The sequence below is a fragment of the Lepidochelys kempii genome, chromosome 8 (genome assembly GCF_965140285.1).
Source record: "Lepidochelys kempii isolate rLepKem1 chromosome 8, rLepKem1.hap1, whole genome shotgun sequence".
NCBI lineage: Eukaryota > Metazoa > Chordata > Testudines > Cheloniidae > Lepidochelys > Lepidochelys kempii.
In genome coordinates, this window is record NC_136387.1 from 28,393,535 (window position 1) to 28,421,529 (window position 27,995).

General features: G+C 40.2%; 1 protein-coding gene across 3 annotated transcripts in view; it reads left to right on the plus strand.

Moving 5' to 3' along the window:
• The window catches only part of TENM2 (teneurin transmembrane protein 2), a 1,082,146-nt gene that overhangs the window by 247,894 nt on the left and 806,257 nt on the right, over positions 1-27,995 (plus strand). For all 3 annotated transcript variants that reach the window (XM_073355925.1, XM_073355928.1, XM_073355933.1), the window contains exon 3: positions 335-635. In XM_073355925.1, coding sequence (XP_073212026.1) covers positions 410-635 — 226 coding nt within the window. In that variant the 5' untranslated portion in view covers positions 335-409. The remainder of the gene's footprint in view (positions 1-334; positions 636-27,995) is intronic.

Below are 27,995 nucleotides of genomic sequence, written 5' to 3' on the forward strand. Positions count from 1 at the left end.
ACTGTTTCATCACAAGAGCTAATAACTGGCTGTCGGTTTGTATTATCAAAGTGCGTTCGGAAATCAAAAGATTACAGTAGGTTTATTTTTTTCCAGTTTTTAAACTTCAATAAAAGCATAGTTTAAATTAAACAAAACTTACAGCTAAATCCATTTCCTTTTTCTTCTTTTCCCCCATTAAAGTCAATTTATCTAAGTTTATAAGGAATTTATAAAGGTCTTATTTTCCATCAAGTTTGCCCACTTTGTGTTTCTGAACAAGTGAAGAAAAGTGAAATGTCACAGCATATTGTATCTCCAATTCTCACTCTTTTTTATTATCTTTTTGTTTTAGGTGGTAGAGTGACTAGCCCCAAGATTAAGGAGAAACTATTCTGAAAAGGTTGATTTTTCTTCCTGACTCAGAATAATGGATATAAAAGATCGAAGACACCGCTCTCTAACAAGAGGTCGGTGTGGGAAGGAATGCCGCTATACAAGTTCTTCATTGGACAGTGAGGACTGCCGAGTACCAACTCAGAAGTCCTATAGCTCAAGTGAGACATTGAAGGCCTATGATCATGACACCAGAATGCACTACGGAAATAGAGTTTCTGACCTAGTTCACCGAGAGTCAGATGAGTTTCCAAGACAAGGTATGTGTAATGTACAACTTTTTTTTTTTGATCCCAATAATCCCCAGTACAATAACCGCTATCAGTAATGTGTATGTCTGCATGCCAGTAGCGTTAGAAATGCCTGTAAAATGGAGAAAGGATAATGCTTGTCATTTTTACCTTTTCAAAGCAGCAACAGGGTTGCATTTTCAATTAGGTTTCAGAGTAGCAGCTGTGTTTCTGTATCCACGAAAAGAAAAGGAGTACTTGTGGCACTTTGGAGACTAACAAATTTATTTGAGCATAAGCTTTCATGAGCTACTGCTCACTTCATCGGATTAGGAAATTCATTTCCTTCCATTGTCCTGTTAAGCTGTGAACATTTAGGCTTCCGATCCTGTCAGAAGTCACTTTCTGTAAGTGAGGCAAACCTAGATCACTGTTTTAACATGTTTTAAATAGAGAGGCACGAATGACTCCTAACCAGTTGTCATATTTGTCATATATTGGCAAATATTATAACCTTACAGTATGTCATTTGTATTAGTTTTAGGCATAATAGTGACATTTTCATGTTGCTTTTTGTTTCTTTGATTGGCTATATTACTAAAATCAGTAAAACATTGTGATTAGCATACAGTAATTACTAATCTGGTACCTTGGATTTTCTCCCCTGTTTCTAACATGTATCACAGAAATGGGATGCTGTTTCTTTTGGCTTCATTATGTCACTGCAGTTGGCTTATACTTTATTTAATAAAACAAATAATTAATAATTGGCTATAATATATTAGCACCTCACTGAGATTCTAAAACTCATATTAAATTTCAACTTTACACAATTCTCTTTGCACTAACAATTTGAATGACCTACTCAATATAAAATTGTCTGCTTCAAATATCTATCTAGATTCTACTGAACGAAAGAGAATTTAAACTTCTCTAAGAAATAGCTTAAAATATTTCTCTTTGTTAGTGCCTCACTGCACATGTTTCTGCTTCTGTTTTGAGAGTTGTCTTAGTAAAGTGAAACACAGCATAATTCTGTGTGTTTTGGGATGAGGGGGAGAGATGTAAACATAGCTTCAGATGAGCAGTCATTGATCTGCTCAACTTCACCGAATGTTTTGCTTCATTAGATTGCCACTTGCCCCAAAATTGCATAGAGGGGAGCTAAAAAGTAAATCAATTCCACATGAAGAATTAGATGTGGTTTATTGTGTAACATTTGAGTGGATTTATGCAGCTTGAATTTATTAATATGTCCTCTCTTCTTACTCCCCCAAGGAGGAAGTAAATCTCTTAGTAAAGTACCACGCTAACATAGGACTCCTCTAACTTTTAAGGCTATCACTCTAGTAGAATCCTATCTCCCTAACAACATAAGATTATTCTCTACAGCACATTCTTAGTGTTCTTCTGATATTCAGCATACACTCTCTCTTTCTAATTTTATCTCGCTTCACCTAGTTGTTAATGTCTTGTACCGCTCTAAATTTTCTCTTCCTCATTGGCTTTACACATGTTTCATATCTGAAGACTGTTACTATAGCCCGACTTTCATCTTGTTAGAAAATCTGTACGTATTTAGCTATTTTAATCTCTCCTCAAATGTCATTCTTTCAAGTTCCCTTATTTCTGTTGCTTTTCTCTGGTCTTCTTTCAGTTTGTTAGTATTTTTCTGGGGAATGTGGTGACCAAAATGAAATGCATGTCAGAAGCTGTTGCGCTTGAGCCATGTGGAGAGGAATTATTGCCGCCTTGATGTGTGATGGGAAGCCTCTGCTTATGCAATCCCAAAGTGCACTGGTCTATTACGCTGCTGTACACATTCACCTCAACTCAGGTTTAATTTACTGACTACGCTATGAAACCTACATTTCTATTTTCATCTTTTGTTTTCTTTTTTCCAGGTTTCTTCTTCCCCTGCCCCATCCACACACACACCCTGCTCCCTGTCCCCTGACCGCCCCCGGAAGCCCTGCCCCTGCCTGCCCCCCAGGATCCCTGCCCCCATCCAACCCCTCCCTGTTCCCTGATGGGGGGCCCCCCCAGGACCCCTGCCCCTTCCCACCCCCACCCCACACACACCCTCTCCCTATCCCCTGACTGCCCCTCACCACCCCATCCAAACCCCCCTGGGATCCCTGCCTCCATTCAATCCCCGCCCCCTGACCACCACCCCGAACTCCCCTGCCCTCTATACAAGTTGCCCTGCTCCCTGCCCCCTTACTGCGCAGCACAGAGCACCGGTGGTTGGCAGCGCTACAGCCATGCTGACCAGAGCATTGCCCGGCCTCCCAGAGTGTTGCGCCTGGTGTAGAGTAGTAAATTGATCTCCGTAACTGCTACCAGAAGCATATTCCTACGCGGAGCAATTTAATACACTACACCAGCAGCATGGCGCGCTGAGGCTGCGGGGAATGGGGACAGTGGGGGAGGGACTGGGGGCAAGCCTCCCAGGCCAAGAGCTCAGGGGCCAGGCAGAAGGGTCCCACGGGCTGGATGTGGCCCGCGGGCCATATTTTGCCCACCTCTGCCCTAAAGCAATCATCTTTGTTGCTGCATGGGAGGGTATAATTGGTAAAAAATATGTGGGATTTCATAATCCGGTAAATATGAGTTTGATGCTTGTGGTTTAAGAGTAGGTCTAGAAATTTAGTTCTCATCCTCCTTCAGACCTGGTAATCTTCTGTGTTGGTTTTTCTTTTTTGTTCATCATTCCTTGTATTCTTACCCAAAGAATTTCACTATAACTCTCTTTTGTGATGGACTTTGGCTTGCTGGTGCAGTAATTGATCTTGATCTATCATACTCCCCCTCTTGCTGGTCATATTCATTCTTATTTGTATGTACACAAAAAATGTTTTATTACCCAACTGTTACGATATTCAGTTTTAGAATCATCCTGCCAAGTATCAGTTTTTGGTCATAATCTCCACTAAGAAGTCTTGCTTCTAATTATTTTTGCTTGTATCCCATGCACATTGCCTTAACTTTAGTATGTTAATACTGTTCTTATCCCACTTAAGATCCATTTTCAGTTCTGTTCCCTGATGTGATTCTGCTCATCTATAGTCTTCTTTTGCTTGTGTCTTAATTCTGTGAGTAATCCCCATCATATAGGCTACCTGGGCCACGCTGAAAGTCTCTTTAGTCCTAGCGTATGGGAAGCAAAATATTGTTTTTGTTTATCTGGGCCATAGACTTCTGTGCCCGTGAGGGCTGGGAGGGGAGATGCCAGTGAAAGGAGGACACTCAGGCCTAAGAATAGTAAGCTACGCTTCATTGAAGGAAGGAAGGAAGAACTTATGCTCCAATCTGTGCGGGGAGCCCCTAGGACACGCGGAGGGGCTGCAGGGGACTCTGACTGTTTGGGACAGCTGACCAGGCAGGACTCCGCCGGGACGGGAGTCCTCTGCGGTGCTATATTCTCCGCGCTTATTTTAGGATTACGTGGGGTCAACAGCTGGTTACATTCTTATATGTATGATTTATGCTTATTACATAAACTAACCTGTTTACAGGCAAAAGTATGCTAAGCTATGCTACAATATCTTTTGGCAGGGTCTGTCGGACAAAGTTCATTGAAACTGCCTGCATCCTCCACTTACATCCAGTCATGTACTCAGTCCACCACTTAGCTCCTCGCCAATCTTCCGCAACTTTGCCCCTACAACTTCCCAGCCCAACTGCCTCTTTAGGGTGTTCCTGATTCTTATCTGATGTTTAGGGTGATGGTTCTTCAAGTGATGGTCCACGGTGTACTCCACTGAGGGTTATGCGCATGTGCCATGTCCCTGGATCCAGAAGCACTCCTGGCCCTCATGAACTGTTTGCCCTGAAAGGAGTGAGGTCTCCATAGAATCTCCTTCCTTAGAAGTTTTTAAGGTCAGGCTTGAAAAAGCCCTGGCTGGGATGATTTAATTGGGGATTGGTCCTGCTTTGAGCAGGGGGTTGGACTAGATGACCTCCTGAGGTCCCTTCCAACCCTGATATTCTATGATTCTATGATTCCATGTGTTTGGTGCACTTACCTCTGTAGAGGGCTCCATCTCCTGCGTTACATCTACCTCCTGGCTGTACCTTTCCAGTGCATCCTCTTCTGGCATCTCTGTCGGCACCACCTTTTTAATGCAAGACTCTGACTCCTGTGAATTTGAGGATATGGACGTTGGGCACAGTCCACTGCTTCTGTTCTGGGAACACAACTACCAGAGGGTTCCGACGGCTCTGTGGCAATTTCCTCCTGTGCCTTACCCAAGAAGCTGGTGTTTGGCTCCTTGGGCAAAGTACAACAGCAGCAGGATCAACCAGGTTGGCCATATTGGAGTTCATGGCCCCAATATACACCTTCAGAACAGTCTCATTTGGCTTGGAAGAACTCCCCTGTTTCACTGCCCTGCCCTTAATCCGGTAGACATCCAGAAATGGAGTTTGACGTTGCGCTGATCAGCCCAGCTCCAGTTGATCTGAAGAGATTCCCTTCATTTCCAAATGTAACTGTGTCATCAACACCTTCCTCCCTTCCAGGCAACTCTCATCAGTTTCAAGAACTCATACAGAGAATAGCCAATGCTCTTGGGTTCCCACTGGAAGAGGTGCAGGGCAGCCTGCACCAATTATTAAACATTCTTCATGCACCGGTTTTGGCAACATTGTTCTTTAGCTGGTGCATGCCACATGGTATACCCAGCCACATGTGCACCCATCCTGAGGAGAGCCGAGAAAAGATACTACATTCTCCTCCCCCCCCCCGCCCCACTTCCTCAAAGGGTCAGAATTTTTATTTTTCACGCCATCCTTCTAACTCCTTGGAAATACAGGCTGTGTCAGTGGACCAAACAACACCACCAACGCTCTACCCCAACAGAAAGGGAGGGTAAAAGACTAGACCTCATAGGTTGAAAGGTCTTCTCCTCAGCTGGACTACAGTTCCAATCTCTAACTACTTGGCACTGATGGCCAACTACGACTTTATAAACTATGGAAGAATTTGCACATAAATTATTTCAGCAGGATCGTACTCGATTCCAAGCAATTTTACAGGGTCACTAAATCCATATTTCAGGCTGTGGTTTATTCAGTGGACACATCCTTATGTGTATGGGCTAATGGAATTGTCATGAGGAGGGACTCCTGATTACATTCTTAGGTTCCTCTAGAGAGGTGCAGAACAAAATTGAGGACCTTCTCTTTGACAAATCACACCTCTTCAACCAGAAAACTGATTCCTTACATTCACTAAAAGATCTCTGAGCCACCTTATGATCCTGGGGCACCAAACACCTTTACACTGGCACCAAAAAGAAAATTTTGTTGCCCACCACCAGTCCAACGCTATAGAACTCCACACTTCTTCTACCGATGGGCCTATGAATCTCCTCAGAAGTGATCCGTAAGGTACACGGAGCCCATCCACCTGTTCTGGCATCGCAGACCTCCTGAGCAATACACTGAACCATTGTGAAAGCAGTATTTCTGAGTGCACCTAGATAGAAGTCAACCACTCTGTACAACAATGCTCCTGGCCCATTCAGTGGTCATCTCAAATTCTTTCTCCCAGCTCGGACAATTGGGTGCTGGACATCGTTTGATGCAGCTACACCATAGTTTGACAGTGCTTCTTCGACATCCACCCAACCCCGACAGGCCACCCCCTCCGCAGAATTCTTTCTCACAACAGTATTCTGATCCTAGAGGTGGACTACAGAGAGGAGCAGCAGAGCCAATCTCAGCAGCCTTTGGGGGCACAGGGTTCTATTGCAACTATTTCCTGTTACTCAAGAAGAAATGGGGATGGAGACGATCTCCAACCACTCATTTTGCAAGCCAAAATTCCATATGGTCACACTTGTGGCCTCATTCCCTTCCTAGAAAAAAGCATGTGGTTTACAGCTTTTGATATGCAAAATGTCTACTTCCATATCGACATACACTCAACCCCCAGAATGTTCCTGAGGTTCAAAGTGGGGCATCGATGCTTCCAATACAGGGTTCTCCCATTCAGACTTACCAGGGTCCCTTGAGGTTTTTACAGATGTTTTCTGTGTGGTAGCAGCTCACCTATGACATCAGGGAATCCTTGTCTTCCCATACTTGAACGACAGGCTACTGGCAGTGAGGTCCAAACAGGAAGTGCAAGCATCGACGACCCAGCTTCTTTCACTCTCCTCCCTAGGAGTGAGCATCAGTGCTAAAAAATTTGACTTTGCATCCTCTGCGGTCCCTGGAATTCGTAGGAGCTCACATTGATATGACGGTACATGAGCTTATCTATCACAGTACAGATTTCAGAGCCTACTAGACCAAATAGCCCCGATAACTTCCAACCTTTTGGTCTCAGCCAGGACCTGCCTTTCCATCCTAGGGCACATGGCGGCATGTACATACATCACATGCTTCGCCCACCTCCACCTTTGTCTACAGCTATGGCTCCAAAGAATCTATTCTCCTATGCACCAGTTCATGGACACCATATTCAATGTTCCACTGGAGGTTTATCTCTTCTCTTTGTTGGTGGACACACCTGCTACCACCTCCGGTATGCCCATGCTCACTGACCGTGACAGTCATATTCAGGCTGGGGCACTCACATTGGAGATCACAAGGCTCCTGGGTCATGCAAGAGGCCAGGATGCATAAACATATTGAATTTCAGGTAGTATGCAAAGCATGCCACATGTTCTTACCAGCTATCAGCTATCGCCATGTCCTTGTCAGACAACACGACAACAGTGTACTACGTAAACAAGGGAGCACAAGGTCCCCAGCACTGTACATGGAGTCAGTTATTCTCTGGGGATGGTGCATGTCACACATCATATCCTTTACTCAGCAGCCTACCCGCTTGGCACACAGAATGTGATCTGCTGAGAGAATCTGCGGAACTTTGCAAGTGACCATGAATAGGAGTTGCATGATCCAATAATCACAGACATATTGCTGGGATACACCAATCAGAGACCTCTTTACATCACACACCACCACCAAGTGCACCCAGTATTGCTCCAGGGGAGGACTTTGCGCCTACTCATTGGGCGATGCTTTGGTCGTCGATTTGGTCAGACCAGACTAACTATGCCGCCCGCCCCCCTCCATTCAATCCTGCATCCTCCACAAACTCCAGTGCGGGAGAGCGATGACCAGTGTGTATGAACAGGAGAATAGGCATAGTTTCACAATTTGCACACTGTTTTCAGTGTCTGCAATAGCTGTGTGTGGATTAAATGCTGTGCAGTTCCAAATGTAGTTAGGAAAACGTGAAAAGACGTATTTGCACATGACAGTTTCCAGCTGCGGATGTCTTAAAATTTACATATGCTAATTTATTCAAAGTTCAAGTGGGTGTGTTGATGGATTTAAATTTTCCAGGAAATAAACATTTGTAGTCCTGAAAGTAATTTTTCTTTTAGCTACTGTAGGAAGAATTTGAATGATTTTTGCCTTTTACATGGCTTCAGATATTTTCCCAATATTGTGTCCCTTCTGACAAGTTATACTCAGGGCTGGAGAGCTTAAAATTAGACCTTCAAACTTGGTTTGGTGTTGTGGTCTTTCTGCTCTGCATGTCTGTTTCATTATTTTGTGAGCAGACAGCTCTTCAAAAGTTATGCCTCTGTGAGTGAGTTTGGGTGAAGGGGAATAGTGATGGGACACAGGGCCTCTTGTTTGTTTTAAATCAGAATTGATAATGACTGAATCATTACAGTCTGATAGCTAGTTTAGAGCTTGTGTGAAATGAGTTGTATGGTTTGTCTAGTTCCAAGCAAACATACCAACCAAAAGAAGACATCCTTTCCATCATAGTTGTTTGTCAGCAAACTACCTTGCAGTGTTGGTGTGAAAATGTGGAAAATGAGCGTGGTAGGCTATGTGTGCCACCAGGCTACAGTGCCATTACATTTAGGGGGGGATTCTGATTTAGGTATTGTCATAATCCCATAGACCAGAGGTGGGCAAACTATGGCCCGTGGGCCACATCCAGCCCGCGGGACCCTCCTGCCCGGCCCCTGAGCTCCTGGCCCAGGAGGCTTGCTCCCAGCCCCTCCCCCATTGTTCCCCTCTCCCGCAGCGTCAGCTCACTGCCCCGCTGGCGCCATGCTCTGGGCTGCGGGGCGGTGAGCTCCTGGGGCAGCGCAGCTCCAGAGCCGCGGCCTGACCTGGTGCTCTGTGCTGCGGCACGGCTGTAGCGCCGCCAGCTACCGGTGCTCCAGGCAGTGCGGTAGGGGGGTTGGATAGAGGGCAGGGGAGTTCAGGGTAGTGGTCAGGGGGTGTGGGGGTGGGGAATGGGGGGGTTGAATGGGGGCAGGGGGTAGTCAGGAAGGTGGGAGTTGGATGGGGCGGCAGGGGGGCAGTCAGGGGCAGGGGTTCCAGGGGCAGTCAGGGGACAGGGAGGAGGAGTGCTTGGATGGGGCAGGGGGTCCGGGGGGGGCAGTCAGGAAGAAGAGGAGGGGTTGGATGGGGTGGCAGTTCCAGGGGTAGTCAGGGAGTGGATGGGGTAGAGGTCAGAAGGGGGCTGACAGGGAATGGGAGGGGTTGGATGGGGCAGGAGTCCAGGCAGGGGGGGTGGATTGGGAGGGGCACGCCCCCCTCCCCTAACCAGCCCTCCATACAATTTCCAAAACCCAATGTGGCTCTCAGGCCAAAAAGTTTGGCCGCCCCGCCATAGACAGTAGCTTCATCCCATTGGCTCAGCCAAGTGCATACGTCAAATGTCTGAACCTGCAGTTCCTCTTATACTGAGCAGGATTACTATTTCAAAAGAATATCAGTAGGGAAAACTAACCAGCCTCACAATGGTCTAAACCCAGCTCATGTTTCATATTAGTGGGTGAACAATCCAATGTTTGGTGAATTCTGCTTCACCATGATAGCAAGAGCCGACATCAAGGGATGAAAAAGCATCATAGCTATGAATGCTTAGCTGCCACAAACCAATTATCCCTGTGATAACTTTTGACACCTTTTCTCACCATTGTTTATTTTAATATTTAGCATAGACAGAAACACAGATATAATTCAACACCCCCATATGGGTATCTTTATTGTCCAATCAGTTTGAAAAATTCAGCTCTTCGATTTATTGGGGGCAAAAGATTCTAACATAACAGGCTTGTCATAAAAGGTGAAGAATCTTTTTAAATGTTCCATGTTAAGATGAATAGAAATATTTTTACTCTGTCAAACCTTTGACACATCTCTGTAGAGATGTGTCAGAAAGTAGTTCTAATACCTTTTGAATATTGGAGTATCTTACAACCTTCTGGTATGGTGTGGATTTGCCTACATGCTATGCATTTTGCTTCCAAAGAGATTCACTTAAATTTTTTTATAAGGCAACATTTTTCTTCCAACTTCATGTACTGATACAACACAAGGAAGACAGATTAGCAGTGAAGACTTTGAGAGTAGGGAGATATTTTGGAGGCCTTGGTTTTGTTTTAAAACCATACTTTAAAGAAGCCACTTTGAAATAAAGATTTTATTTATGTGGACTTCTGTAACCAAGATATATTTAAAAGATGACTTGTCATTTTAGAACTCTACGTTTACAGAAAACTTGAATTGGCTGGTTGCAACTGTCCACTTCTATGCAAGTAGAGCTGGGAAGCACTAGATGCAAGCAGTGAACATTCCATTGCACCCTGCAGGTAGAAGCTGGGTTCCAGTGGAGCCCTATTCATCTTTCCATGTATAAAGTAGTAGTGTCAAAAGAGATGTTGCATTTTAAGTGTTTTAGGTTTAACATTTAATTATCAGCTGCAGCAGTTCCAGAATCAACCTTGAGGAAAAATGTACAAAAATTGAATGGATGCACAATTCTTGAGTTCTTCACTTGACAGTCCTGTCTGACAAGTTCTGCCTTTCTGCTTGAGCCAAACCCCAGGCTTTCAGCCATCAGAGAAAGTTGTTAGTCAGTATTTGTATTGCGCTGACTGCTTTCTCATCCACTCAATCTCAAGTCAGATCTAGTTCAGCCGTAAATCTCTGCTGGGAATGATCAGAACAAATAGTCTGTGCTTGAAGATATTAAAAAATCAGTGGAACAAACACAAACTTATTTAACAATGCCCAACAGCCTTTTATAATACTTGAAATATCTTGCCAAAGTGGACTGAGTATCACTTTGTATTTCATTACCTTTTCTTTTAGATAGACATACCATTGGTGAAGAACAAGTCATAACATTTGTACATCTCCTCTAATTATTTTTATTCTTGTCTTTATACAAACGTGTATGGCTAGTAGCTTGTTCTAATTCACATTGATGTCCAATAGGAACATTCTGACATTAAGCAAGTACTTCACAATGACCATAGCGCATGCTTATTTTATAGGAAATGTGTCCCTTTTACACGTTTCTATTTTAGCACTTGCTTTCACGTTCTATGAGTCAATGGAGTTCTGAGGATTATATATAATACAGGGGAAACTTAAATATATTGTGGTTAATAAAGAGGAGTGAGTCACAAAGGAGAGTAAGATACCCAATTCCCACTGATTTTCAAGTTGTGTTGGGACACAGGCTGGTCTCAGTTTCTCCCCAGGAATCTGCCTCTCCTCTTTGAGAGAGAATTTTCATAGCCACCAACTGTCCCTTGGGCATATCTGGGCCCAATTACCATATTGCTCAATGTCTCTGTTAGAGTCCAGCTGTAAGGTGTCCCTTTTGCCTCAGTTTTCCCAGTTAGCCAGAGGATGCAGTAGGGCCACCTCCTGCTGCTCCATTGTTTGGGTAGTTGGAGTCATTCAGTCTTAATGGTTGGCCTGTGTGCTGTCTCCCCCTGTAAATGAGGGTAATGAAACTGACTATTCCCCTTTGATTTTCTGTGATTATGTCTATAGCAGGACTCTCAGGATACTTAAGGTAAATCAACTAAAGGGGTGAAGTCAATGCACATAAGTTTAAAGAGTGTTAAACACCATGTGGCTGCTCTCCAAGAGTGAAGCGGCATTAGTTTGCTGTAACTTCTTCTCCTTGGAGTATATACATCAAGTACCCCCACATTCATCACTGTCCCATACTTCCTGAGCAGTCCCATTGATACTACTTATTGTGAATGAACAGATCAGAATCTGGCCCTAGGAGAGAAATTGTGTCACAGTCTTGTTAGAAAAAATGCTAATCTAGGAGGAATGGGGAACTGGAGAGTGAATGGAGGGATCACAAAATAAAACTAAGCACACAAGAATGGGAGGGGTCTGATTCCTCACAATGTACTTTAATACAGTGGTTCTCAACCACAGGTATGGAGACCCCTGCGGTACGCAGAGATCTTCCAGGGGGTACATCAGCTTATCTAGATATTTGCCTAGTTTTACAACAGGCTACATAAAAAGCATTAGTGAAGTCGGTAGAAACTAAAATTTCATACAGACAGTGACTTGTTTAGACTACTCTATATACTATTATACGCTGAAATGTAAATACAGTATTCCAATTGATTTATTTTATAATTGTATTGTAACAATGAGGAAGTAAGCAATTTTTCAGTAGTAGTGTGCTGTGACGCTTTTGTATGTTTGTCTGATTTTGTAAGTTTTTAAGTGAGGTGAAAGCTGGGGGTACGCAAGACAAATTAGACTCCTGAAAGGGGTACGGTAGCCTGGAAAGGTTGAGAGCCGCTACTCTAATAGATGAAAAATAGAATCAATAAATATAATGGAAAAATATCTGGACAGCTGTGTCTTAGAGTTAGGCTTACAAGGACTAGATTTTTTTTTTTTAATTGGTAAATGTTGGTAATTGGCTTCCTCACAACCACCCACATACCAATGAAAATATATTTCCATCAGTGATCAAAATTTACAGATAGGGAACATAAGAAAATTCTGCTTGAGAATTAATTAGTCAAAATCCAGTGAGTTGTTAGAAATAGACTAGTGAATAAATAGTAAAAACAGCTATGATTTGTTGATTTAAGGATATTTACTTGATGTTGATAGTTCGTATTTTAAGTTTATAAAGTTTTAACTTTCTGAACCTTAATGTCTGCTATCATTAAATAAATAATAAACCCCTAATTTCTCAATAGTGTGAAAATTTAAATAATCTAAAGAATGCTTAAAATAAACATCAATATCATTTGTTGAAATTATTTTTAAAACTTCAAATTGTCAAAACTAATTAGTGCATTTCCCTGCAGTATAATACTGTTGTTCAGTGAAATGGTGCATTAGGACCTGATACTGCAAACCCTTATTTCCTGTCTCTGTGCTTGCTGTCTTGTGTGGTCCCATTGACTTCCCAATGGGCCTACGCTAGATATTTAGTAACTGCCTGTAAATGTGGTCTGTTCACCACCTGCAAAAAAACATCCACTTAATTGATAAAAATTATTTTAGTAAGAGCTGGAATGTGCAATCCTTATGCCAGTGGGCACTCACACCCCATTTCAGCATGGCATGTAAGCACTTGCCTAACCTCAGACACCTGACTACTCTCATTGATTTCAAAGGAACTGCTCACGTGCCTAAAGCTGGACACACGCTTGGGTTCCTTACTTTAAGGAACTTTACAGAAGTAGCCCATTGACTCCAGTAAGGATACTACTGTGAGGGAGCCCTTATCAGTGGGAGTAAGAATTACATGCTCCCACCTTTCGTGATACGTGTAGACTGTAATAAGATTCTTATTATGGTATGTGCCACTGTATGAACACTTGGGCAGTGCTTTACAAGACACTCACGGGGTTACAGCCCATACTACATATGCTGTCACTGCATTTGTACACTAAAGTAAGGAATAATATAAAGTATGTATTGAGCTAGCACCGTTAAATTCAAATTATTTTTTAAAAGGCTTCTGCATACATTTCATAGGAAAGTCGGGACATAAAAGTTGGTTTTTTTATTAAATAAATTTCTAACAATGCAAAGATATGAACCGGGTGGATAAAAATCAATGATTTTTTTTTAAATAAAAAAATTGGATTTTTTTATTTAAATCGTTTTTTGGTTTTAATTGGATTTTTGATAGGTTTTTTTCCTCCAAAAAGCATTTTATCTAAAGATAGTTTTAATTAAGATACATTATAGCTCAAAGATATCTCATCATGGAATAGGGATTATAAATTCTAATTCTATAGTATGAGATAATATATTTATGTAATGTTTAAGAAAAGTTTTGTAAATGAGTTCCAATAATTCATAGATTTAGGGACTAATCTTATGGGGCTTCTGTATAGATTATTTAGGTTAATCTTTCTATCTACCCAATGGGACTCAGTGCTCAGTCTAGAAGATACTATCAGAGATGCTTAGTTTTGCAGTTCTCAGACTGTGGATTTGTGTCTCCAGAGTTAACATGCTTGTTAACAGCAAAAATGTTTTTAAATAAATAATATATAGAGATGAGAAATAACAGATCTCAACCCTATTGTCCCTCTTCAAATTTGTGTACACTGAGTCAATCCCTTACCTCTCTCTAAAAGTGTAAAGTTTCAAAACATTCAATGAATAGAAGAGTGTTGGGACTGGAATAGATCTGGACAAGGAGAAGAAGTCTGGAGATAAATGTGAGACGGGAGGGACAGGCAGTAGAAACAAAAGTGAAACTGTTTGAGCACCATATTCCAGAAGTCTTGAGGTCTTTCTGAGAGTAGCCTTCAGTTATTTGAGATCTACCATACCATTCTCTCACTAGAAGGGAAAACCTATAATGGCAGCAGGCCATAAAAGAGACCCAGTTTAGGATATTTTAATGAAGCTCCTCTACCTCTGCATAAGACAGGTATGCATACAAAATGCAAACAGTGCAACAAAGAAATGCAAGGCCTGCTTGCCCGAATGAGACAACATCATGAGAAGTGTTCCTTCGCAGGAGGAATCTGCGTTGAAGGTGATGAAAGGAACATGTCTGAACATGCAGGATCTTCAGGTTGGTAAACTTTTTTTTATTTCATACTTCTTTCTTAAGGCCTGCCTGTCTTTTTTTCCTTCTGGATGATTCTTGAATTCTCATGTTTGAGCAAAAAATATAGTTGTTAGTTGTTACTCTATGGTACAGTAACTCCTCATTTGATGCTGTAGTTATGTTCCTGAAAAATGCTAATTTAAGCAAAACAATGTTAAGCGAATCCAATTTCCCCATAAGAATGAATGTAAATTGCAGGGGGGGGGCGTAGTTCCAGGGAATTTTTTTCGCCAGACAAAAGGCTATATATACATACATATATACATATACACAGTATAAGTTCTAAACAATTTAATACTGTACACAGCAATGATTGTGAAGCTTGGTTGAGGTGGTGAAGTCCGAGGGTGGGATATTTCCCAGGGAATGCCTTACTGCTAAATGATGAACTAGCACTCAGCTGAGCCCTCAGGGGTTAACACGTTGTTAATGTAGCCTTACACTCTAGAAGGCAGCACAAATGGAGGGAGGAGAGACAGCATGGTGGGGGGGAGAGAGAGAGGCGTGCATTGCATGCTGACGCCACTCTAAGTAGATCAGCAAGTTGAGACAGCAGCTGCTGCCAGCAAGCTCCCTCCATCCTGAGCCCTGTTGTGTCCCCCCCCCCATCCTCTCCACTCTGTGGAGATGGCCCGATGGGGTAAAGGAGCGGGGGCCAGGGGGAGGGGGACACCCTGATATTAGCACTTTTCTTTCCTCCCTCTCCCCGCACAGCAATCAGGAGGCTCCTGGGAGCAGCTCCAAAGCAGAAGGCAGGAGCAGCACATGGAAGTCGGGGGAGGGACAGCTGAACTGCCCGGCAATTGATAGCCTGCTGGGCAGCTGCCACACAGGGAACTTAGGGGAGTGGGGAGCTGATAGGGGGGCTGCCAGTCCACCCTAGTTCCAAGCCCCCACCAGCTAGCTCCAAGGGGCTGCTTTTTCTGCAAGCAGTGGGCAAAGCAGGCAGCTGCCAAACAACGTTCTAAGGGAACAATGCACAACTTTAAACAAGCATGTTCCCTAATTGATCAGCAATGTAACAACGAAACAACATTAACCGGGACGACTTTAAGTGAGGAGTTACTGTACTATCATTTTAGATGCAGTTGTGATAAAAAATAAGTAGCTGAAATAGTCAGATCTTCCTTTTACAATTTCACCTTTCAAGTAGTACTGAGTGTCAGTGAATGCAATGAGTAATACTAAATGAGCAGTATGGTAATAATAATTAAATAACTGCATTGACTTATTTTGTTTAGGAGAACCCATCCTCAACATACAGGATTCTGAAGACTATCCACCTTCAAGAACACATCATTTTCTAAAGTTTTAGAGTTATCTCTCAATGAAAGTGTTTCAGTCACATCATGTATGTCACATAGCCACAGTATATCACTTGTAGAAAAAAGAAGAAAAAATCACCATCATCCAGAAACAACCATAGATAAGTTTGTGATAAGAACCAGCAGATTACAAAAAGAAGTAATTGTTGAAAAAATTGCCCGGTTTGTTTATGCAACAAACTCTCCTTTCTGTATGATTGAGAACCCACACTTCATTAACATGGTTCAATCATTAAGACCAGGATACAGTTCGCCCAACAGAGCAGATGTTGCAGATAAATTGCTGGATAAAGTGTATGAAAGAGAAATTGAGCAGTGTGCAAAAGGTCTAGAGGGTAGAATTGTTAACCTGAGTCTTGATGGGTGGAGCAATGTCCACAATGATCCTGTGGTATGTGCTTGTGTGACAACAGAAGAAGGGAATGTCTTCTTTACAGAAACAATTGATACATCAGGAAATGCACGCACAATGGAATACTTACAAGAAGTAACAGTAAAAGCTATAACAAACTGTGGGGAAAAAATTCAAATGTCTAGTATGCAGCTTGGTCATAGACAATGCTTCAAATGTATCCAAGATTAAAAGAAATTATTTAGAAGACGGTGCAGAGAGTCCCAAGCTAATAACATACGGTTACAGTACTCATTTGATGCACCTCGTAGCCAAAGACTTCAGTGTTCCAGAAATAAAGGCTAATGTTGTAGAAATTGCAATACTTCCATAACAACCACTTTGCAGTGGTTGCTCTGAAAAAAGTGGGAGGAACCAAGCTAACTCTCCCACAAGACATGCAATGGAACTCAGCAGTGGACTGTGCTGAGCACTAGATCAAGAACTGGCCTAATCTGATGACAGTTTGTGACAAAATCCTGAAAAAATAGATGGCACTGTCATAGCCAAAGTTCTCAACATTGGGTTTAAGAGAAATGCTGAACACGTGCTGAGTACCCTGAAGCCTATTTCTGTAGCCTTGAACAGAATGCAGGGAAATAGCTGTTTTATTGCTGACGCTGTTGAAATTTGGAAGGAACCAAGTGAGATGTTAAAAAGAGAAATATGCAATGACAGAGTTAAATTACAAGCATTAAAAAAAACAAATGGGACAAGCACTATCTCCAGCTCATTTTCTTGCAAATATTCTTAATACTCGGTACCAGGGTCAAACTTTAACTGCTGAACAAGAGGAGTTGGCTATGACATGGACATCCAGCAATCATCCCTCCATAATGCCAACTATAATAAACTTCAGAGCAAAGGGTGAATCATTCAAGAAATATGTTTTTGTCAATGATGCTTTAAAGAAAGTCACACCACTGAACTGGTGGAAGTCACTTACGCACTTAGATTCAGAGACTGTTGAAGTGATTATCTCACTTTTAACAGCAGTAGCTGTTTCTGTTGGTGTAGAAAGAATATTTTCTTCCTTTGGACTAATTCATTCCAAGTTTAGAAATCACTTGGAACCTGAAAAAGCAGCAAAGCTTGTTTTTCTTTTCCACATTATGAACAAACAGGAAAATAATGGTGAAGACAACTGAGTTAGCTGCAGAAGCCAATATTTTAAATTTCTCATGTTGACCTGGCTGACATAGTCTATCTGATATTTTTTAATATTTCATTTAACTATTTTAAATTTTAACAAAAACAAACCTGATTTTAAAAAAACTTGAATGTTTAACTAAATTCAAAAATTCATATGCTTGTTTTGTTAAAATATTATGTTTGCTGTTGAAGAAAAAAATCCAGCATACTTAATGTTGTTGTTTTTAGTTAAATAAAACAATTTAAAATGTCTATCTTGTGATGATCTCCTCCTAATAGAGCATGGCAAGAAAATCCTCCAAATATTAATGATTAGCCTGTTGACTTGGAGATAGTTCACCTCCTAATGACTTCATAAATATCTGCTTCACTTACCTTTGGTAAATGAAATAACCAAACAATCATTCATTTTCTTATATAGCTGTAAAACTAATCTGAAAAGTTTTCAAAATAAATCCCTGTTTAAAAATGTATAGTGTGTACCTTCTAAAAATGAAACCTACATCTATCTCTGAGTTGTGAAGAATATGTATTAAGGTTATACCAACCAACAGGAATGTACTTTTGTGTAGAAATCCATGATTAAATTGAGTCTTCCTGACTAGTGATTTAAATCAATTTGATTTAAATCAAATCCACCCTGATATGAACAATAGATTATGGAAATTGCTAATGTGGTTTTAAACATGTTTTTCACAGCCTCTCTTTTTTTTTCTGAAATATATCACCTGTACTAGTTGATATTTTACCACCTTCTCAAGCAAAATATTTTATACACTTGCTTTCTGGAATATTCTATTGATACTATTAATTGAGCTATGTAAAGGGATCATCTGAGCATAATAAAAAAAGAGAGAATATACCATGGGGAAAATAAGTACATTTAGAAAATTAAAATTGAAGTTCTAACCAGGCTTCTATCACTAACACTTCTAGCTTTAGTCAAGTGACCCTCAGAGATGTAACACTAAATTCAGATTATAATGCAGCATCACACTAAAATTGCAGGTATTCAGATTTGAATCACATTAGTGTAGGAGATTTCCCACCCCCCCACTACTGCCCCCGGCATTTGTTATAAGAAAGGCTTCTTGGAAAGGGAGTGAGGAAACATCTTCTGTGCACATGCACAGCTTTCTTTTGAGAAACAAAAGTCTTAGAAATCATAATAGTGGCTTGTTCCAGCAGTTCTGAGTAGCTCTTACTATACGGCAATGGTCATTAGATAGCATGAGGAAAATATTAATGTAAACTTTTTTCCTCTTGTGATCTTTCAAAATATCTTTGTATTCTATAACTGTTTCCTTTCACTGACTACCAGTTATACCTGTTAAATTGTATCTGTTGAAAAAGTCCTAGTGTTTAAGCATTTGATACCATTGTAAAAGGAAAGGATTTAAATCAACCAGCCGGCATAGGATGCAACATGTGATCAGTTAGTTTCAGCAGCATTGATCTTCTTTGACAAGATAGAAAAAAATAAATTGGAGTTAAATAAAGTACCATAATCAAATTCACTATAAGATTGAAAACTGATGCCTCTGACAGATGACCAGATTAGTAATTATACCGCAGGACTAAATGTATTAAAGTGTGACTGTAACTCTAACATGTTTTTGTAGCAAAAATACTAGCCTGCTTAGTAATAAAGTATAGTGATCACTGTTAAAGTCAGCATTTACCTGCAGTTCACACCCCAATATCTGAGCTAATGCAATTGTTTACCATTACAAGTATGCAGATATACGGAGATGCTGATTTCGTAATGGTGCCCAGTTCATTCAAAAGTTCTGCTTTCTGATTACTATCAGAATGAAACTTCCTTTGTTTCAATATATCAGAAATTCTTTCATGTAATTAAAAAACAAAAAACACAATTTAAATGGTTAAAAAGTCATCACTGAAAGGACAGATAATAGGGTAATTTGTATGTTCCTATGTATTTTCTCATTGCTGCGTTGCTTTGCTGACATATACTTAAATCAATTTCAAGCATCAGAGAATTTATTTACATTCTTTGGGAGCCATATTTGGGAGGGTGCAGTGCACACCAAAAAACAGAACAAAACATGGTTTCTTTTGTAAGAAGAACGTATGAAAAACTCTCAGAAAATCTTTCTACCATTTAAATTTCCCTATACATTTAAGTGTGTGTGACTCATTTAAAAATTCCTCTTGTTGAATCAAGCCCCTGAAGTCCAGTTCACAAATGCGGACCTGTTTATTCAAAGAAACAGAATTAGTCCCTATTTTGTTTGCTCTTTGGAGGAGCATCTTGGTTCATCGGTGCCCGGTTATCTTTAGACATTCTTTGGTTTACCTTTAAAACAAACTGTATTCATAGTGGGCCAAAAGGGACCATTAGTTAATCTAATCTGAATTACAGGCCATTACATTTCACCCAGTTACCCCTGTATTGAGTTCCATAGCTTGTTTAGCTAAAGAATAGCTTCCAGAAAGGCATCAAGTCTTGATTTGAAAACATGATGAGACGGAGAATTCATCACTTGGCTTGGCAGTTATTCCCATGATTAATCACCCTCACCCTGTTAAGAATTTGTGCCTTATTTCCAATTTGAATTTGTCTGCCTTTAGCTTCTTGCCTTTCTCCAATAGATTAAAAAGCCTTTTGGGGCCTGGTATTTTCTCCCTGTGAAGGTATTTACTCACAAAAATCTCAGTCATTTCAAAAAATTAAATAAATCAAGCTCAGTTTGTCTCCCTGTGAGTCATTTTGTCCAGCCCTCAGATCACTTTGTGCCTCTTTTCTGCATCCTGTCTAATTTTAAACATCTCTAAAATGTGTTCACCAAAATTGTATGCAATATTTTAGTGTCCGTCTCACCAATGCTATATGCAAAGATAAAATCACCTATCTACTTCTACTTACTACTCCTCTGTTATAATTCTGAGGATCACGTTAGCCCTTTTTTTGCCACAGCATTGCACTGGGAGATTATGTTCAATTTCTTGTCCACTTTGACCCCTAAAACCTTGTCAGTCTAGATTACTGAAATAGAGAAAATAGCATCCGGATATTTAAATCTATGGCTACTCTTTCTTTAGAGGTACTTAGCTGGAAGTGTCTTACAATGAATACTACAGTACATATCTGTGAATGTAAACCATATTGGAAACAGATTTACTGTCCCAAAGTGTAATGCTTACTCAGCCATCTGATGAGATTTGAGCACTAAACTGTTTGAGAGGGATGCATAAAGCTGTTTTATTACAAGATGCTGTTGTGAATTATAGCAGCTTTCCTTATGGTATACTGCTGTTGCCAAACAAGTTACATGAATATAAGCAGTTTTATTTGTATTTTTTTATTTATTTATTTTTTGCTTCCGTTACCATAGAACATTTGGGTTATGGCTTCTTTTCATTCCTACTCATCCTCCAGTGACAGTCCCTATATTTTGCTGTGCTCAAAGTCAATCTGTCTTTTAAAGTATTTGGAGAAAAGCCTCTTTGGGGTGTATACTGTTTGTTTAAATGGGGTACAGAGTGGGTCTCTGGTGTTTTTTTGTTTGTTTGATGTCTTGTTGAGGAGACTGCTGAAAACAACTAGCATTTTCATTCTTAAGTAGGACTATGCTTAGAGCTGTAGTTCTCCCCATTCCTGTTCAATAAAATAATAAAGGAAATAATGGATTTTGGTTGAGAGTTGGATTTGTGGTAGTCAAACAAAAGGAGGGTGAGTGGAATACAACACATAAGGAAATGTTATGCAAATGAGTGTAGTTATGGGCTGAAACTTTGTGGCTAGAGTCCAAGCATGGATTAAAATTCTCTACACCACCTTTAGTGTAGAATTTATTTTTCCTGGATGTTGCAAAGTGAATTTGAGCAGTTTATGACCACTTTTTAAATATGAATAATTATAGTTGATATTAACAATAGTAACCATCATGTCCTGTGCTCTTGGCCATCCTGTGACACGTGGCTGTGTGATAGGTTTAATACAGTGTGGTTTTGGGGGTTTTGGTTTTGGGGTTTTTACAGTTTGATGGTAAAATATTACATAAAATAGATTAATGGAAAAGTGCTATCAAATCAATCACTCTATCCCCCTTCTAATGGAGGATTATTCCCTGAAGCATGCTTTGTCCAGTGTCATTTTAAGTCTCAAAGGGCGGGGGGAGGGGGCCTTCTGTCACTTTCCATGGCAGATTATCCTAACAGTGATTTGGTATTCTGTAGAATGATTTTACTGATATTCAGTCTAATTTTTACTTTTAAAATAGGTTTTATCCTATTGTCCTAATGATAGTGAACACCCCAGATATCAAATAATTGCCCTTTTCTGGTATTTAATATTCTTTAATTATGTGTACATCTTTAGCCCCCTTTAGTTGTTACTTATCTTAATGTAGTTCTACTCTCCCCTCCCCACCTGTGCAGCTGGTCACTCCAAATGATCAGTGGTCTGTGTTGCCATAAAATCATAGAATCATAGAATATCAGGGTTGGAAGGGACCTCAGGAGGTCATCTAGTCCAACCCCCTGCTCAAAGCAGGACCAATCCCCAATTAAATCATCCCAGCCAGGGCTTTGTCAAGCCTGACCTTAAAAACAGGTCTGCACACCCTCCAGTTTATCAATATAGTTTTTTTTAATATGTGGTACCTAGAACTGATTGTGCTGTTCCAGGTGTGTTCGCATTGTATAAGCTGCTGAAAATTGGCCAAATTCAGCTTTTTAAATTAGCCTGGTCAAATTCAAAGTTTAAGTATAATTTTCTTCCCATCATCACTGCAGGTCTCTTTGTGCATACCCTATGAAAAAAGTGGAAGAACACTCAATCCGAGCTTTTTAGCTGGTAATCAGCTAGCTATGTGCTGATTTGCTAGTTGAAATTTTGATATCTAAATTAGTGAACACAACTGATTCAATTGCTCAATTTAGTACAATGCGTGCTCGGGCGCGCGCTCGCGCTCTTTCTCTCTCTGCTACAGTATTAGAATCACTCTAAGACTTAAGTCTTAGAAGAACTATTCTCAGTATATTTTTGTGCTTTGGACTAAATATGCTTAGCCAAAAGATCATACTATGTCTAGCAGTACAGTTGGTCTTGATTTGATATGGTCACAAACTTCATCCTCTAAAGCAAATGGCCAACACTGGTATGTATGCTGGCTGAACAGGGTATATTGCCTTTTTGCATTGCTTTCAGTTAAGTATTTTTACAGTTGCATTTTAAAGAGACAAATATTAATTAAAACTGAATAGATAACATAAAATATATATGGAGTTGGAGATGACTGTTATCAACAACAGCTACAAAGTGATGCAAAGTGGATAAAAGAAACAACATAAAATATTTATAGGTAGCATGTTTCTTTTGTAACAGTTTATAGTTGTTTTTCAAACTTTCCACCTAAACATAAGGTTTCTCTAGGGAATTAACTACGATATGTGAAGAAGAACTGAAATTATGTTGAATCCCTGAGGGAAACCTGCATGGTATGTGAAAATTAATCTCAGCACGTTCCAAAGTTTTACTGCACAAATGTGTAAAAAGGTTATGACCAAGACTCTCTCCATGATTAAGTAATCTTTTGTAAATACCTGTTTAGTTTTAGTAACACCAGTCTGGTGGCTTGGTATCAAAGGGATTCTGCTATAATTATAATTAGTGCATAAACAGTTAACTGAAGTTCGTGCATTTGTTTCCACACTGATTTCCATGTATTCAAGAGAATCAGCAATTTCGGGTGCGTGGCATGCACAATTAAATGTGTGCTTTCATAAATAGGCTATTGCTAAATTCTTGTGTGCTTAAAAAAAAAATACCTTGCAAGTGCATACATTACCACTGAGATGTGCTTGAAGCTCTGAATTCATTAAGTAGAATGTTAATAAAATGGGACTGCTATATCACAATTGTAATGCTGTGTCTCCCACACTTAATGAAGAGTTATAATTTTCTAGACAACAAATTAAAAGGAGGTTAAAGTGGTTGGTAAGACTGCCTACGGATTTAGCAACATTCTAATTAAAAGAGAGGGCATTAAAGCAAATTAAAATCTTGAATTTCGAGGGATTAAAAATATTTTTAATACGTGATTTTTTTTAAAACTATAGCCAGGAACCAGAGATTCTATATGAGGAGTAAGAATGCAATATATTGTACTGAAAAGTGAAGGATTTTAGCCAGACATAACACAGAAAAATGACATGTTGTTCTCTCACAAGTGCCACTGAAATCTTTGCTGACTGAGTGGGATACACTTTCAGAATTGCATAGGACTATAGCGGCATGACTCCTACTGAAGACAATTCAGGTATCCGTGCTAAAATCCTGAAAATCTACCTCTTCCACTAAGGCTGCTTAAATGAGTCGCTGTACTAGGTCTGCTGATGCAGAATAGTATTGAAAGTTCCATTATAGTACATTGGCCTGTGTACGACAACAAAAGCAACATACTTCAAGCAGTGTTATGCACATCTGATGGCACTGATCCTTTTCCACAAAGGCCACTCCTTCAACAAATATTTACTTTTTATCCACAATACCCACAACATTCGCTGTTTAGAATTAGCCTTTGAAAAAATTACTGACTTTGCTTTTATGATGACGCATTATGGCTTTTATGATGACTTTCCACTCCAGTTGCTGTTCTGGGGCAATCTGTGTTCATTTTCATGTTCTGGTATTCCAGTGAAATTTCAATGGATAATGTGAGGTACATAATGTGTTTAAAAGTACTGGAGCTGCATTTTTCTTCACATGTAGTTGGCATGTTCATCAGCCGTGAAGTTTCAGAGCCATGGCCCCTAAATGACATCAAGGGAAAGGCCAAGAAGGCAACAGCATAGAACTTTCAAACCCTTATGAGTCAAGTCTTTTAATATTGCAGTTTGTAGAATGTGTTTTGTCTCCATGTAATCAGAATAATATTTATGGAACTGAGTGTATTTGCAATAAACAGCTTTTGTGGTTATCAAACGCCTTGGCCTAGCTTCTGCATGTAATCACTCTTAAAAGCTGTTTATTGCTTCGTACTCCTCCATCGTGAACATAATGCCTGACTGTCTACCTCCCTCATCTGTTGTAAAACATAACAATTTGATACCTTTATGTGTATCCACACCAAAGAATGTTGTTTCATACAGTGTTCTTCATCACAGAAATCACTGTCTATATTCTACCCACTCAGTCCTTATTCACCTCATGTTTAGAGAGACAGAGTAGTTCAAAGTAAAATAAATTTTAAAATGAAATATCTGGTAATTGATATTTCTGTGTAGATTTCCTGTTCATTTACCTATTTAGTTTTTTTGTTTGGTGTTTCTGTGGTGCTCATAATCATAGTACAATGGAGCTGTGTAATTTTTTTTCTGCTTTTCCTCTCATTGCTGAGAGTGAATGTGAATATCCAGGTGAAGGAAATAAAATTGAACACTACCCTACCCTACTCCCTTACCATATATCTGTGACTTGAAAAACCCGTACTTTTGAAAGTGAGAGACAAAGTGCAGAAGACTGTCCCTAGAGTGAGGCCGGACATCTGTGAATAGTAACAAACTGAAATTAAGAGCACGACTTGGTGGACTGAAGGAACACACAACCAAGAAGGACTATTTCACAGGATGGCTGTAGCGGATGTAATATAAAATTTACAAGTGGTTGTTCAGAAGAGTTAACTTTAACTATTGTCTCTGAAACATCCCTGTCTTAAGTCAGATCCCACTGTGGCATAATGGATTCTGGTGCGTGTCACTGGATTTGAATAGGTAGAGATGTGCTCTGATTGTGATACATTAGAGAAGTTAGAAATTGTACATTTCAAAATTGATTTTTCTTTAGATATGTAATTTATAGTGATACTCCAATGTACAGTATTATTGTGGGCAATTCAGTCAACTCCTGCCTATCTATTTTCCCCCCAAATGTTCACATTTGAGAGAGTTTTTGAGATGAAAATTTTTCATGCTTGCTTGGAGTGTAACGCTTTTCTTTCTTTCTCTTTCTTTCTCAGATCATCCAGTTTCATTTGTTACTGAGTTTTTTGAGTCTGAGGGGAAAATACACATAAGATCACAACTCATATTTTTGTTTGAAATTTTGCTTTTTGAGCAACTTCAAAGCACTGTAGCAAACTTAGATTGAGACACAGCTACATCAGATTTTACTCATGTAACAGCATAGCTTTATGCAGCTGCTAACATGCATAGCAAATTAAAAGACTATTAAATTATCATTAGAAGAATGTACCTTATGCTGCCACAGAACAAACAAAATTAGGTAAAACCATGCATCTTGTACATGAACAAGTTTAGTGGTGTAAGTCAAAATACTGAACCTAAATTCCTTTTAAGGAAGGTTTTCAAAGGCACACAGGAGCGTTAAGCTTTCAGCAGCTATGGAAAGTCAATGGGAGTTAGGTCTTAATTCCTGTCTATGTCTTTAAAAAATTCCACCTTATATATTCCGTACCCAGAGTAAATGCAAAGATGTAATTTACTGTGATATATACTGCTACCATACACCTGAGAACACAAGTTGTTCACAAATAGCAGCAAATTTGGAATTCATCCCATTATTTCGGGATAAGGAGTTATTTAAAGTAAATCCTTTCTTCATGAACTAACTTCATTATTTGCTCCTTCTGGTTGAAATTGACTTTTGTGCAGAGGGCATGTACAGGACCTTGCACCACTTCAGTTATCAAAATAGGCCTTCAGTGGGATGGAAGTTGATGAAGCCTTGTGCTGGCCTTCAGCACGGGGGGAATTTCACCTTCTGTGATGGTCCATGAAAGGGTATTTTACAGTTCTCAGTAACTCCAGGGAGTGTTTCCGGTTTAATTCTCTACCAAGATCTACATGCTACCAAAAACAAAGGAGAAACTCTCTTAGCGCTGTGGGCAACTAAATCAGGAAAGTGGAACTATATCACCTACAAAGTCAAGCTAGGTCTCCTGACTGAATTTTCTAGCATCCTTGTGGGTCTGCCTTAAATCCTGGGGACTTCTAGTTGTAAATTTATAATGTGCAACATACTCTGTAATATAAATCAGGGAAGAGAGGGCTCTTGTAGAAGATGGCTTCTTTTGTTACTGTCGAAGAGTCTGTGGTGCTCGAATTTGTATATTCCTACTAAAAGCTATAGTTAGTTTTGGATTTGCAAGTGCAGGTAGTGGTCTTTTCTCTATTTTTATGATACCAAATAGATTCTTTACAAAATATTTTACTTTCTCTTGTCTCACATTTCTCCCTGCCAATTACATAACACACTCAGGCTGTCTCTCCTTTCTCATGTGCATGCAAACTGTACAGAATTAAGTACTTTGAAATTCAGATTTATGACTTTCCGGAAACATTTGCTATTGAAGCTAAATGGAATGTTAATACCTTTTTGCACTGATATCACTAAAAGGGCAGGTTAAATGGAGGAGAGAGCTGATGATCATCAGGAAAGCCAGCCACCAATGGAAGGAGAGGGCAAAGGGGGTGAGTCAGAGGCACCACTGAGGGGGGAAGCAGTAGGGAAGGTAGGAGCCTCTGCCACTTGATTGATAACACTGAGTAGAGAAAGCAAGAGGGGAAGGTACTAGCAGGAGGGCAGGGAATTGGCACCCATTAGGAGAGCAGGAGGGAAGCCGCCAGTGGAAGAGGGAGAATGGGGGAACATAGGTGATCAGGGTAATGGGAGAGACTACTCCAATGTGAGAGACTAATTAACACCAGCAGTTGGTACATTGAGAAGATAGGGGTAACACAGCCATGTAAGGCCAGGGCACTTGGCTGATAGTTTAGGTTTTGTTGCTCATATGGCAAAAAATAATACTGAAAATAGAAGAAGTGCAAAGTATGAAGCTTTGTTACCCCAAAATGGGGAAGTCAGTGCAGCCTAGATAAAAGGCCGAAATTCTCCTCCCAAATGCTCTTCTGTGGGAGTTGAGAGGAGTTAACCGTATCAGTTTTTCTGTATGCCTCCAACTAATAATACAAGCAGAGCAACATTTAATTTTATGGGGTGCATGCCCTCCCCCTCTTACATAGTACTGCCTGCAGGGAAGGATATGCTGCAGTGTCTGGATTCAACACAATTCTGATTTTGTGTGTGTGAAACCTTGTGTTGTAACACAAAACAAAATACTAGATAAATTAAAATGCCAGTTTTATTATTTGTGTAACATGTCCGTTCTTCAGTGTTTTTCCCATCTTTCACTGTTTGGAGACGAAATACCAATGACTCCTAAGATGTCTTCTAGCCCATAATGGACTCTGAGTTTTGCACCTCCTCCAGAGAGAGAGGGTTTTGGAGGTGGGGGTCAGGGAGAGGATATGTGGGTGTCATCAGCCAAATGTTAAGTGACTTGATAGACCTGCCCTGTCTAGGGAACACTGTGATAAATGGTGTGCATGGCTGCTGATACATAGCAATGTTTCTAGGCATAAGCACAATCCTGCTGATACCACAGGTACAGAACAGTGCTGAGTATAGATCTAAAAGTAAACAAAAGTCAGTAAATAGCTTTTGCCTCAGTGGTAGCTCTAGCAGCAAAGTAAAAATGGTGACAAATGGAAAAGGGTGTTTTTGTTTAAGCAAAAGGTTACTGTAAACAGAGGAAAAGTAATTCTAGAAGGGGAAGAAGAGCAAT